The sequence below is a fragment of the Gymnogyps californianus genome, chromosome 4 (assembly GCF_018139145.2).
Source record: "Gymnogyps californianus isolate 813 chromosome 4, ASM1813914v2, whole genome shotgun sequence".
In the NCBI taxonomy this organism is placed as follows: domain Eukaryota; kingdom Metazoa; phylum Chordata; class Aves; order Accipitriformes; family Cathartidae; genus Gymnogyps; species Gymnogyps californianus.
In genome coordinates this window covers 61,419,400-61,432,903 of record NC_059474.1, presented here as the reverse complement: position 1 = coordinate 61,432,903, position 13,504 = coordinate 61,419,400, and the positions used below count along the sequence as shown (strand labels likewise).

The window sequence follows — 13,504 nt, the reverse complement described above, 5'->3', positions numbered from 1 at the left end:
ACTCAAGGGACTGGTATAAAGCTAACAGCTTTTATACTGGAAGTTGCTTCCCATTTTTCTGTTCACTTTCCTCCTGCTTTTTTGATGTCTGTGAGTTACTTCCATTGCACTGGACCAAACTTTCACCTCGAGTAACTTGGAGCAACCCATGCAGGCTGGGAATCTGAATCATTCAACTCCTCTATCTACTCTCAAAGTCCTATAATTTGGAGAACGGGATCAAAAGAGCAGTAAAAGGTCTTGAGACGACAAGCTAAGACCTTCGGCTGAGTTCAAAGATACACTAGATGACTGGCCTGAGAGGAACCAGAGCAGGTTCCCTTCCTAAGGGCTGCAGGCTCACCGTCTTCTCAGCTGCTTTCCCAGCCACTGCTGTCCCCATCTACACGGTGCGACCCTGCCTTCGACCTCCGATTAACTTGGACGCCTTACAAAGGAAGTTTCACAATTCCAGTGGTGGTATTTTTAGCCTTTAGTCCTTCCCTGCCTTCGCATTGAATGACTCCCTGCTTTCCTAAGCCACCACCAGAACAATTAAAAATAATTTAAACAAGATACTGTTTCCCCCTCTCGCAGGAAGCTCCCTCTGAAGTCATCTCCATAAATCTTTCTAAAGAGGTTGTCGTGCCTTCCCACAGCACAGCCGATGGTGTCTGTGCCTTGAAGTCACTTTTCCCATTTCCCCCTCCCAGCTTGCTGCCACATTAGTCTCTCAGCAGCTTAGGAGGAAACTTGCAGAGGGTGTTTTCCAGGTCAGCCAAATTTCCCCTATGCATCTCTCTTCTTTGTAGCCATCCAGTCCATTCCCAGTCTCCTCTGAGTAGTATTTTCCATTGTTGCCACTCTCTGGTTGGGGGCCTTGCTGAGGACATTTGAAGCATGGCTCCCAGCAAGGGACTGCTAGTGCACTGGTGGCACAGGCATGACAGACAACAGAAGTATCGGGAGCTTTTCTTTTAGTGCAATCATTGCCAAACCAGTGGCTCGCAGAAATGACGCCATGTATTCAAAGAACATTTTGCAGCCAAACATTTTGAGCTGAGCATCCTTGCTTGCTAACGCTGCTCTTAAGCCCTCAAAAGTCATGAAAACCAATTTAAAAACACTTCAACGGGAAAAAAAAAAAAAAGCCTTCTGCTGTAGGGCCTTTGGGATTTGCATTTGCAAACTCCTCCCTGGTTCAGGCCTCTGTCAGAGCCAAAATACAGCACTAGAGGACCCCAAAATGGTCCACCTTGGTGACTGCTGTGCCCCACAGCCAGGGACTGCACCGTGACCCAGCTACCACCATGCAAAGCCTTCACATCCCCCAGAAAACACAGTAGAAGAGTTTCACACCTCTCACCCAGCTATGCTGCAAAACCTTCCCAGTTTAACAACACATGTGGGACATCTCAGCGCTCCTATGGTCTCAAGCAGCTATTTGATGGGGATGGTGATTTCATGAGTCTCCTAGGAGGCTTAGGAAGACCTCTGCCTGCACAGATTACAGCCGATTCAGAGACCTAAACCACATTCCCTTCGGGGAGCAATTTAACTTGTGTCCAGTCAAATCAACAGAAATTAAAATCACCCTTCTTTTGATCAGTTAGAAAAGAGGAGAGTACAAGAGAGCAGAAACTGGTGAGGCAGCCCGGATGGTGGCAGAACGGGGCAGCATGCAGCACGGACACGCAGCTCTCGACGCCCGCAGAGATACGTCCAACGCTGCTGGAGCATATCGTTGGCAAACAGCATCATGTCATTGCCGTGTATTTCATACATTGACATGTATGTCAATGACATACAGTTCATTTCACTGACATGCATGTTACATGCCACTAAATACCTTTCCATTCCCGCCTGCCACCCACCTCCTTTCTGGGGACAAATTACCTCCCCCAGCCCCTTTTGGTGACAAGAAGCAGAATGTGATGAAGTATCCAGCATACATGATGTTTTATTATGACACATGACATTGCTGGTGCGGTGTCTGGATCGGTCACGGCATAACATATCAGTTTTTTTTCCCCTGGGGCCCCTGCTCTTGCTGGAGACACACTCTGCTTCGGGTCACACTATTTCCAGTTGTTGAGATAGACAAACTGGGTGCAGAGATTGGATGAGAAAGCGATTTCCAGGCCAATACAAGAAAGGGAGGGAGAGGCAGACTGTGCACAGAAAACATGGAGGGAGGACATGAAGTAGGAGCCAGCACGGGTGGGAACACTGACCATGTTAGGCTCGGATAGGCAACAGCACGCAGAGAAGAAGCCCACCCACAGCCATGATCGCAGCAACTGAAAAGCAAACAAAAAGGCCCAGGATAAGGAATAATCCCACTGCCCTGGCAAGGTGCAAATACATTCGCAACACTTTTATATGCGCTTCTTCCCTCTTATTGCAATTATTATTTGGACCTTAACACCCTGGGTGGCAAGAATTTCATGGCATGTGCTACCATTGGGGAAAAATGCCTTGGGGAGAGCGTATAGATCCTGGTCCTTCAAAGCAATTAACCATGTGCTTCCCGTACTTGAGTACCACTGTTAGGATTAATGGGGCCACCCATGTGCTTAAACTTAAGCACCTGCCTTGGAGCAGGCAAAGTGACTTTTTCCACAAGCGTGGGTGCGGTACAGTTACAATTTCCTTTAAAAATAAAAAGCACTAGATGAATGCGAGCCCTGCTTTTGCAGACCCTTATGCATGTACTCAACTCACACAGCTCTTTCTGGGTCTCCTTGTATCAGTGAAGCTTTGCACGCACATTACGTATCTACAGAAGCAGGACCTTATGAGTCGTGTGAGAGCATTCAGCCTAAATAAACTCAAAATATGGTGAGTTGAAAGGCACTGCGTGTGTCCACAGCTTGCTTTTGAAGGCTGCTGAGCCATTACTCTAGTCTAATCAGAGTATGGGTTCGCCTGGCATCAGTCCACAACCCGAGGCTGGCTGCACCTCAGTAATTGTCCTTTATCCTTGTCAGAGAACTTGCATGGACAATTTTTCCGTTACCAAATCTATTAAGGCAATTCATCCTGAAAAAGAACATAGTCCAGAAGAAATAACAGGAAGAACTTCAGTACTATATACAAGCAGGAGCTCAATGGTGCAGACATACTCCGGTTAAAGTCAGCTGAAGATCTCACTCATCATTTCTCCTCAAATCATCATAACATGTCGTTCTTGAAAAAAAATTGTGCCCATCAGATTTTTATAAAGTATAACTTACAATGCCTAAACACATTAAAATAGCCTATTTAGACAAAATTAACATTCTGCAACTGCACCGCCTTAAATTATGATGCAAAATAACTTCAGGCATGCAATGATTTACAGAATTATATACTGGATTATGTGCTTACTTAAATTAGAACTGGTGAAGAATGTCTCTCTAAGCTCCTTTTGCATCAGCAAAACAACTTGCTAACATTTTCTAAACAGTGATGCCAATATTTTTTTACTATAATTGACAATATTTTGTATTTTCATAATGTCCCAGCTTGTGCAGTCATACTAATATGGGAGCAGCTCAGCCTTCACTAAACCTCTCCATTGATCCTAGTTAACACTGGAGGTCCAAAACCCAAAAGCACTCAAAGGGAACCCAAGCATTATATATTTTGAGTCCATTTTGCCATTTTCTGGGTTTAACCTCACAGGATTTGAGTGCAGGGAACTGGTATGCCTCCAGAAGATCACTGTGGCTGTGACAGGACTTAGCTTACATTTTAGCTAGGAGGCCCTTTCCCCTCAGGCATTTTCTAACAGTTGCTGCCACCAGACCTTCCCACACCGCTCAGTGGGCAAAGTCAAGGTTTTTGAAACAACAGTTCAATTAACCTGAAAAGCAACCACTTCCTTAAAATGAAAAGAGCTCACTGTTTTCTTAAACAAAGAAAACTCTTTAAGCACCTCATCAGCAACTGAGCTGCTCTGAGACAAAATCAGTTCCCTGCACTGAATGCAGAGTGCTTCAGATCTCACTTGCTCCCTTTATGGGGAGGAAAGAAATGCTCAAGTGCAAGGGAAATATGCCTCAATGCAGCCTTACTCCTGCACGCCCGTCACATAACGCTGTGCACTTAGGGTCAAAATACTCTGAGGTGTAACATTAGGGGAAATCTAAAGCTCTTAGAAACAAACTAAACTGGATCAGCAGACAACAAAATCCACTTTCCAGTCCCAGGAGCACTTGGACAGGTAAGTGAATGGACTACTTGGCCTGAACAGTTAGGATAAAGGAAGACTTATTACTGCTCGTGTTAAAAGGATGGCTTGATTTGGCAGATAAACTTCAGAACACAAAAATTCTGAGGCAAACAAAACCGGATGTTAAACTCCAGCAAACCCGTCGTGCCCTCACGAACACCACATTTGGGTGCTGATGGCTTCTAGGATGGGCAGAGTTTCCCCGTCTCCTCGTTCCACACAGGGCTTTCTCGGTCTAGAAAGTGAGGAGCTGAAAGCAAACACGTCCCAGACGCAATCAAATGCTGTGGCAGGACAAGAGATCGCCGCTCAATGAAATACGCCCGGACCTCTCCAGGGTTTTAAGATCTTTAGCCAGCAAGCTGACCTGTATCGGGGAGCAGTAAGAGTTGAACTGAGCACTGTATACATCAAAATTATCTGCAAAGTCTCCTCCAGCCTCACTGAATCAACCAGCAGACTACGAGGAGAGCTTGTGGGGGCTGTCCGTGGCTCCAGTGGGTGGTCAGGAGCCCCTCCGATCTGCTGCAGGTTAACAGATGACATGTCCTCACAATGGTGAAGGTTATTGAGAAAACACCTTCAGTGTTAAATCCCCTTTGCTGGGAAAGAATGAGGCACTGAGGTGGCAGCGCCTCCAAAGCCAAGCTAGCTCGAAACAAGGTGTGACTTCTGCTTTGAGCCCTGGCTTTAAGGAAAGGGCTGCAGACGGGCAGAGGCAACATAGAGGAGCCTGGAGCTGCAGTGGCACCTCCTGGACCTCCGCGGCCTGCTGGCGCTGCCCCGCTTCTTGGCTAGACCAACTCTACTGCTTTCGGTTATCTCAGGCACACAAAGCCAACACTCCTCCAGTTCTAGCAAAGGTGACCCCCGCAATGCCTATGTGGTTTGCAAACCCAACTGTCCAGAGAGCAAACTTTAATAAACCTGTGCTAGGAGGACTTATCAACACTCTTGGCATCGTTTCAAACCCTGGGCTACATGCTTTGTTAATGAAATGTATATGTATGATGGCCCCCAACAACTGTGCCTGCAATCAACGTAATTAATTTACCACAAGTCTGCAGATGACCCAGAGAGCATCTGGAATTAAACTACATTTCTAGTGGCTAGATAGATCTCAGAGAGGCTCTGCCGTATATAGCTGCGGCTTTTGAGAGTTAGAAGTTGAAGACTTGGAGTCATGATAAATGAAAGCCCCGTTTGTTGCTTTTAATAAGCTGCTCTAATGGGATGTTCTTCAGAGGCTTGCAATTAGAGACTGAAATACTTGAGGGTGACTAGGAAGATTTTTCTAATCCTTCACACAGCCTTGAGTGATGGCAATGATTGCTTCCTGCATCTCCAGGTCAGGAGGCCAGGACTACACCTAGCACCTCGTGAGTCAACATGCTTGCTTCAAACAGCAGAGGAGCAGCATTACACACTGTGAGCTGCTAAGAATATATTCCTACTTTGCCCAGAACTATATGAATGTTTAAGGAGTCCCCTCCTTTTCCTGCTGAGCTATATCTACTTCACATGTTAAAGCACGTCTCTCTGCTGTTCGAGAATAACTGAGAATGCAGAAGCCCAGGCAGATGATATCTATGCAATCACTATAGGGAAGGAGAGCTACGCTTCCAGGGAAAGGAACCGCACCTGGAAAGACCTCTGGCATTATACTTTGCTATGTCTAAGCCGTAAGAAAGCACAGATAACCTTTTTTCCAGGTAAGAGGCCAAGTGCCGCAACATGGTGTGCCCCCAGGAGAGGTCACGCTTCCTATTTCTAACATCCAAAGCAAGGTGAAACATCCACATATTCAGAAGTGCAGAGGGATGACAGTCCGATTTTCTTCTTCATCCTCTACCCACTCCACAGTCAAGAGAAGACACTGTAAAACCCCACTTTAAAACACTACGTATGCATGGGGCTTTCACCAGTGCTCAGCAGGAGCCTGGAGCTGCTACCACTGAAGTCAGGCTCCATTTTCAGCTTGAAGGGCAGTCCAGTTCCTTTCTCAAAGTGGAAGCGGGACTTGCACAATGCCATCAAATGCATCATCTGAATGAAGGCGAGGAGCTTTCGTCACTGACTGCTGCACTGCCCCACATTTCCCCTGCTCAGACAAAGCTTACGCCAGCCACTTATCTGTTCACGACAGTCCTCCTGCCCCGTTCCCTTGGCTGCTGCCAGAATAACTCAGAAATGATGCTTTCAAGGGCAATGCCTCATGGGGCTGGAGCTTAATTACAGATTCGGTCAACTCTCACCTCCTGTCTGGGCCAAAGTCATCTGAAGGCAGAATAGCCTAGGTCCCTAAACCCTCCTTGAAACTGCAGCAGCTCAGACTGGCTTGTGGAGCCCGGTGTGTTTGCACAGAAGTACTAAGCCAAAAAGTGTTTAGAATATAAAAGAAAAAAGGTGTTGGAGCAGCCAAATTTGACAAGCTGATCTAAGCAGGATGCTAGAGATGGGGACTACAGCCAGCAGATTTCCACACTGGCCCTGGGAAGGCATCACCCTGTACAGAAGGGTGCACTGGAGCACTTTTTTTCTGAGTGGGATCCTGTACACCAATGCCGCTAACGCTCCTCTCTGGGGAACCATACCGCCAAAGAGCAAAGAGGCTGTTAACATGACGGAGGTAGTAAAAACCTTGACCCTAAGAGAAGCACGACCAGACCCTGCCTGCTCTTGGTGGATGGGAATTTTGACTTGGCAGAGCAATAGCTTCTCCAGCAAAATCCTTCCTCTTGTCAGGTGGGGAATATTTGGCAGTAGGCAGCATCATAAAGTAGCTGTAAGTCATGGGAGACAATGTCCTGTAGGAAGAAGGAAGAGCAGGCAAGAATGTAGAGATAAAAATCCTTTAAAAAGTCACAACTAACAAAAATTGTGACTCATGCTGGAAAAATTCTCTCTATGAAAAACGTTATCTACAAACTGTCTCCCATTTCCTACGGAAATATCGAAAAAGCAAACTATTTTAAGCCCTGACACATCTTGGAAAATAGGATGGGGGGGAGGTTGTGGAAAAATTCATCCATTTTGACCTTCCACATCACAGAAGGTTGCAAACGCTGGCTCAGGACCTAGCACATACACCACAATCCTTTCACCCTCTCTACTCCCTGAAAGTCACTTTTTAACAAGATGCACATATTTGTGTCCAGAAAGTAGCCCTCTGCCACCGCAGGGGCTGATATTTAAAAGTCTAAATCAGCTAAGGTCAAGGATGGATACTCTGGTGCAGAAGCCTCTAATTGCCAATACCCAGGTGGCAAGATTTGTCTTTGCTTTGTCTTTCGAAGGCTAGTTCCTTGCCAGAAAGAGACTTTCTATATATGCACGACACAGGGCGAGGGGCAATTTTTTGTTGCTTCAAATCTATTTTTTTCTTAAGTTCTATAAAAAGCTCCCTCCAGTTCTTTGGAAGATCACTTGAGATGGAAAGGTCATCCATAATGGGTAGCTGGCTATAAATGCAGATGCACAGTACACTTCTTAGTTATTTTGAGCAGCTTTTGCAAACATGCACAGCATTGACAGCATCCCCATTTTACTCTGTAAAAGCCCATGCCTTTGTTTAGTGCTACAAAGCTGAAATGCTTGGGGGACCGGAGGGACCAGTAGTCTCTTAACACTCACCCTAAGACCCCATCAGTTTTGCAAACAGGGCTTGGTTTGAAGGACAAAAGAGGGGGAACTGCTCTGGAGCAGTGGCTCTCCTTCCCAGGCTGATGGAAACCTGGCTTCCTACCTCGGTTTGTAGGAAGAAAGGGGCTGATGTGACAACGACGACTGCGGCACCTTATTGCTCCTTGCAAGACAGAGCGCAAAGATCTTTGTGACTGGCATTGTCCGACACAGACTGTAAAAGAAAAGTCTGTAATGATTTCAGATTAATACATACTTCAATCAGGAACAACGATGCCAAGTGGCATCTAATTCAAGCATCGCTAGGAAAGCAAAATTTATAGCCTTGCTCTATCTGTAAAATGCATTGCGCTTTCGAGAAGAACACATAATCCTAACAAAACAAAGATAATAACAACTCCGTGTTCTTTAATTCAATGCTTGTAGCTGGTTTAATAATAGATTTTCAATCCACTTCTCTTTTTTTGCTGAGACAACTACAGCCTGATTTAGTGAATCTCTTTGATTTGTAATCCTGATCGTTATATTATTAATATGCCCTTGACGCAAAGAGCGGGATAACTTAAAAAAGTGATCAGCTATTTTGCTTGGCATGTATGACCTTGGTCAGAGGACGCATTATTTACAGGAAGAGTTTTCTGGAGCATCTGCAAGTAAATCAGCTCTGAAACACAGTTTAATTGTTTAGGGCAAAGTGCATTTAGTTTCAAATTCCCAGGAACCTCCAGCTTCAGACACAAAGCGCATTTCCACAGATGGACGCTGGCATGTGGAAATGCCACCGTGACTACCGTTCAGCTGACCTTTGGTTTAGGGCCAGCTGCCAACGGGAAATGCCAAGCTGTTACTTACATTCGTTCGGAAGAAGCAAGAAAACTACAGAGATACTTGAAAGCAAAAAAAGGGGATGAGGTGTGGAAACTTCTGCCTCCGAGGACCTAGTGGAAAATAAAAAGCCTGCAGAGCCCAGCAAACTCCTGAGTCCTATGGCTGGGAAACTACTTTGCGAGCTGCCGAGAGCAGGAGGACATCCCCTTCTCACTGCAGGACTGCTCTCACACCCCTGCTTGCTTCAGCTCGGCACTTGGGAGGATAGGCGCAAAGAGATGCCACGCAGCATCCTAGGGAGGAATATCCTAATTCTGAGGTGCCCAGGGCCTCCCAGGGAGCCTGGGAGCAGCACAGAGCCAGCAACAAGGAGCCTGTTTGCAGGAGCTGGGCAGGCTACGTCCTCCGTGCTGCAGAGCAAGAGGGTTTGTCTCCTTAGCTTTCCTGCTGGGCAGTACCTGCTCTCTTACATTAGCAGGAAAGACAGAGCCTGGGCTTTGCACAGCTTGCTTGGCATGGGAAGCAGTGGTGATTCCAGCTGGAGCAACTCCTGGAGTTCAAAATGTCTGTTTTTCTAAAAGCAAGTATGGGAAAGAATTAGGAAAGGAAATTTAACCCCCTGGAACCAGGCACTGGAACAACATAACCACTCCAAAGATACAGGAAAGCATCTTCCAGAAACAGGTTAACAGCTTCAGAAAGGGATTATCCCATGACTTAGAATGCGTTTATCATCCCTGCAGTGTCACAGCAGGAGAGTCACTCCACGAATTGTCTAGAAATCATATCCAAGGCAAAGCAGCGTGAGTGACACATTTCAGCGGCATCTCTGCTTCTTCCAAACAGGAGCAATTTTTTGGTTTGCTTTAATTTCAAATTGGCTGTCAGCTTTCTGGGCTTCTGGGGTTTATTTTTCTGTTCTCACGAGTCACTCAACGCACTAGACGGGCTTTAAAATTCACAGGAACTCAAAGCAGCCATGAAGCTCTGTAGTTTTGAAGCCAATTTTCTAACAACGGACCAAACCTTGGCGCTGGAGGCTTCTCCACTACCTCCAGCTGAGGGACTGGCTTCTTCCTAGTTTAGGGGAAGGGTTGAAAAAATAAAAATGGATCAAGAGCTCAGCTCCCTGTGGCTGCCCCTTCCCATACGTCCAGCGTGGCACCACGGAGAAGCTCCTGGGAACCTGCAGCTGCCCTGGGGTGCACGGAGAGAGGTGTGAGTACAAGGTAGGAGGATTAAGGCAGCAGCAGAGGTGGCAATAAAACTCCAGCCAAAGGAAACAAGGGCTTTTATAAACATGCCAAGAGATAAAGAGCCAAGAGGAAGCACATCCTGGAAAGCCCATTAGGGCAAAGGACAGAACGACATAACTAACGAGAATTGCTGACAAATGGCTCAGGCTTTGCAACTGCTTGCTCAGACTAGAGACGTTAGCAGCAAAAAGGAGACCTGCAAGGGCATGTCCTCTGCAAAGGGGTCCCAAGCGCTTGCCAGCAACTGTGGGAAGAGCAAGAGCTGCTGGCTGCCACACAGTTGTGATTCCTTATGGCTACAGAGGGATATATGTCCCTCCACCTGCGATTCACTCCCCCCCCAGACTCCTCCTTGCAGAGGTGCCAGGCTACATCCGTAGCTTCCCTTCAGCCACATGTGCATCCTCCTGTTTGCATCAATACAAGCACGCATCCAGGCTGGGGGAGGCCAAGGTCCACATACCCCTGCTCTGTTTGAGGAGGGATTTGACTCAAAACCTCCAGCCTTTAAGGAGAGACTTGAACTCCTGCCTACAGTGTTCAGAGCCAAGTCTTTTTGGCTACAGCTTTCCTGTAGCCCCTGGTGTAGCACCTGGTGTGAATGGCCTGTAGCCATTCACCCCCCCACACCGCTGCATGCTTCTCATGCAGACAGGAGCATTTACTTTCCCATTTTTAAGCCCAACAAGTCACTCAAAGCAGATGACAGGAGCTCAAACGGCTGAGCTGGAAGAGACTGTCCATCTCTGACCTTGAGTGGAGGTGCATCTAGCAGCACACTTACCTTTTAAGACAGGAAATAACTGTGTCCTCCCATGGATGCCTTATGCCTGGGGACAGAGCTGCTCAGCTTGGTTGGATTTCACCGCGCTGCGTTCGCAGACTGATATCCTACCTCCTCTGGGAAATAAGACCCTCGGCCAATACATTCAGTATCAGCACAGTTTGTCTGCAAGTATCTTGTAACTACTCTTAACACTTATAATATCCCGTAATGTACAGCCACTTTGCTAGACCCGAGCTTAAGACAGACCTGTATCATGAAAGTAACAGTAGGCTGATGTGTACCTTAGAAGCATAAATGTTTACTTGCACTGAAAAATAATTCAGCCTTATCAATAGATGCACCTCACATTGCTTTGCATGAAGGATGTTGCATTGTTTGACTACTGCCATTAAAAAACTGTACTAATACACGTGTAGTATACGAAAAAAAGTGCCTTGTGTGCTGGCTGCTATGCAAATTTAGTGCCACAGTACAAACTGATCCTGATACAAGCCAGATTTTCCCCCAATACCACAATCCCTTGTTCACCAACAAGTTCCATCAACTTCCATTAGAGCTGTCAAAGATGGTATAGCCCAGGCTTTCATCACTTGCCTATGTTTAAGCACATGAGAAGTCAATGGGATCGCTTGATGGTTTGAAGCTGAGTGTCTCCCTCCATGGGGGGAGCTCTTTGTATAATTTACTAGCGTGTGGGGAACACATTAGTGTCCTACACATGAAAAATGAAATCCAGACCTGACCAAAACTTGGGGCGTTTGGCCATTCGGCTGGGTTTCTTCTCTTTTTCTTTGCAAGTGTTTTCCTGAAGTCAAGTTTTCTCTGTGAGCAAAGCCCATTGCGAGCTCTGAGTGCAAACACATGGGCTTCAGAATATTTTACCTGTAATAACATGTTCTGCTTATTTTTAAAGGAATGTGAAAACACTCCTATGAGAATCAAGTTGAATAATCAGGGCCAGTCTATACAGAGATGAAAATCATTGGGAAGTGAATGACATTTGTGAGAGAGCCTTTCCCATTCCCGCCTGTCCAAACAGATCAATCAGTCCACCCTTGTGCTGTTTTACAGTGCTACTGCTCAACAGCTTCGTTCACATGCTGCTTTCGCCTAAATCGTGCTAATCAGCTGGTCAGATAAAAGTTATTACAAAAGTTGGAGAAGTATAAATACACAGCTTCTTCTCTTACCTTCCGCTGAGAAGGAAACCGATAACAACAGCCAGCAGAACGACTCCCACTGTTACAGACACAACAATTATAGGAATCTGGCTCTGGTCGCTGGATGCAGCTACTGCTGAGATGAGAAACAGAAAATGGAGATTAAGGTTAAAATGATAGTCAGCAGTCACATGAGTCTTTCTAGTGAGGCTGCCAGCAAGGTTTCAAGTCTTACCAGTTTGTTTCTTCTTTTACTGTTTGTGTTTTCCCCCTTTGCTGTCTGTTTCTAGTTTGGAAAGGAAATGGGTGGAAAGAAACCAAAACCACATGCAAAACCAAGCCAAAAACTCAACAAAATCTCATCTCATCACTGAATTCAGAAACCAAAGTGTTGCAGAACACAGCCTTTGAATTTGCAAACTCAAGTTTGTTTTCCTGGGTTAGCTGCATTAGAAATCACAGAGATAAAAGATGAAAACCCAACAGGTTCCCATTTGCAGAGAGAACATTCATGGGATGTTATTAAGAGACATAAGCAAGATCTCAGAGATAAACAGCATTACCTGCACTTCAAGAAGCTATAACCAATTAAAAACTAACTCTTCGTGGCATCTATATCACATGGCCAGAAGGTGCCCTCTATAAAATAGGAGTTTGCTAAGACACATACACTGGTTGGTCTTTTTATCAGCCAAGGGAAGCAGAACTCTCCCAGCCCATACCTTGTAAAGAGCCCTCCTGCCAAAAGGCAGGAGACACATCCTGTGATAAAGATGCTAGCAGAAAGGTCAGGAAAGCTGTTCAAGAACTGGGTTCTGCCGCAGGTTAAATAACAGCAGGTGAGCAAGCTCCTGCAGCCTGTAAAATGGAAATGCTAACACCACTCGTATCTCGTTTATCTGCTTTGCACTGCAGGGGAAGGAGCCCATCTCTCCCCAGGGGTTTGCATGTGGAGTTCCCCACGCAGAAACCAAAGCCTCCTCACCCTGCCCTCTCCACTGCCAGCTTATTTAGCTGCATGTATTTAACCACCCCGGGGTACAAATCTGGCTTCCTCCCCGCAAAACCAGCTCCCTCGTGTAGGCGCTGCTGCTGTGCAGGGAAAAAATTCATTAAAGCTCCTACCCCTGTGCCAGCCCCAGATGAAGCTTCATCCACGCCAGGGAGCAGCAGGAATCAATTGCGCACTGAAGAAACCTTTAACTAAATGATTGAAGTAAAAAGGGGTCCTTAGCACAGGATTAACTTTATGGAGGCTATAAAATAACTGAATATAGTCCCATATTAATTGTTAAAAGAAAAGAAAGACGAAAAGGTATGGCATTAAACATTGATCTGAAATGGGTTTCACATAGCTCTTTGTACAGGAGCTCTCCAGCACTCAACAGCGAGCAGCGCGGACCTGCTACAGCAATGTAAATGATTTCAGAAGGATTGGCCGCGATACATTAAATATTTAATGTTAACTGCTCCAAACCCGTGCCATCATCCGGAGATTTTATTAGCCTTACAAATTTATGGAGGCTCCTTAAGATGATGTTTTATTGCTTTCTTGACAAAAAAATTAAAAAGAAAAACATTTAAAGGAGAACATTAAGCTGTGACTGGTGTTTTTTTGCACAGCTCGAGGGATGGG

General features: G+C 45.9%; 1 protein-coding gene across 11 annotated transcripts in view; it reads right to left on the bottom strand.

Moving 5' to 3' along the window:
- The window catches only part of EPHA5 (EPH receptor A5), a 209,362-nt gene that overhangs the window by 33,447 nt on the left and 162,411 nt on the right, over positions 1 to 13,504 (bottom strand). For 7 of the 11 annotated variants that reach the window (XM_050896101.1, XM_050896099.1, XM_050896102.1 and 4 more), the window contains 2 exons: positions 11,899 to 12,004; positions 2,214 to 2,279 (listed from right to left, as the gene is read on the bottom strand). In XM_050896101.1, coding sequence (XP_050752058.1) covers positions 2,214 to 2,279; positions 11,899 to 12,004 — 172 coding nt within the window. The remainder of the gene's footprint in view (positions 1 to 2,213; positions 2,280 to 11,898; positions 12,005 to 13,504) is intronic. The other 4 variants (XM_050896100.1, XM_050896108.1, XM_050896107.1 and 1 more) reach the window with 3 other exon arrangements.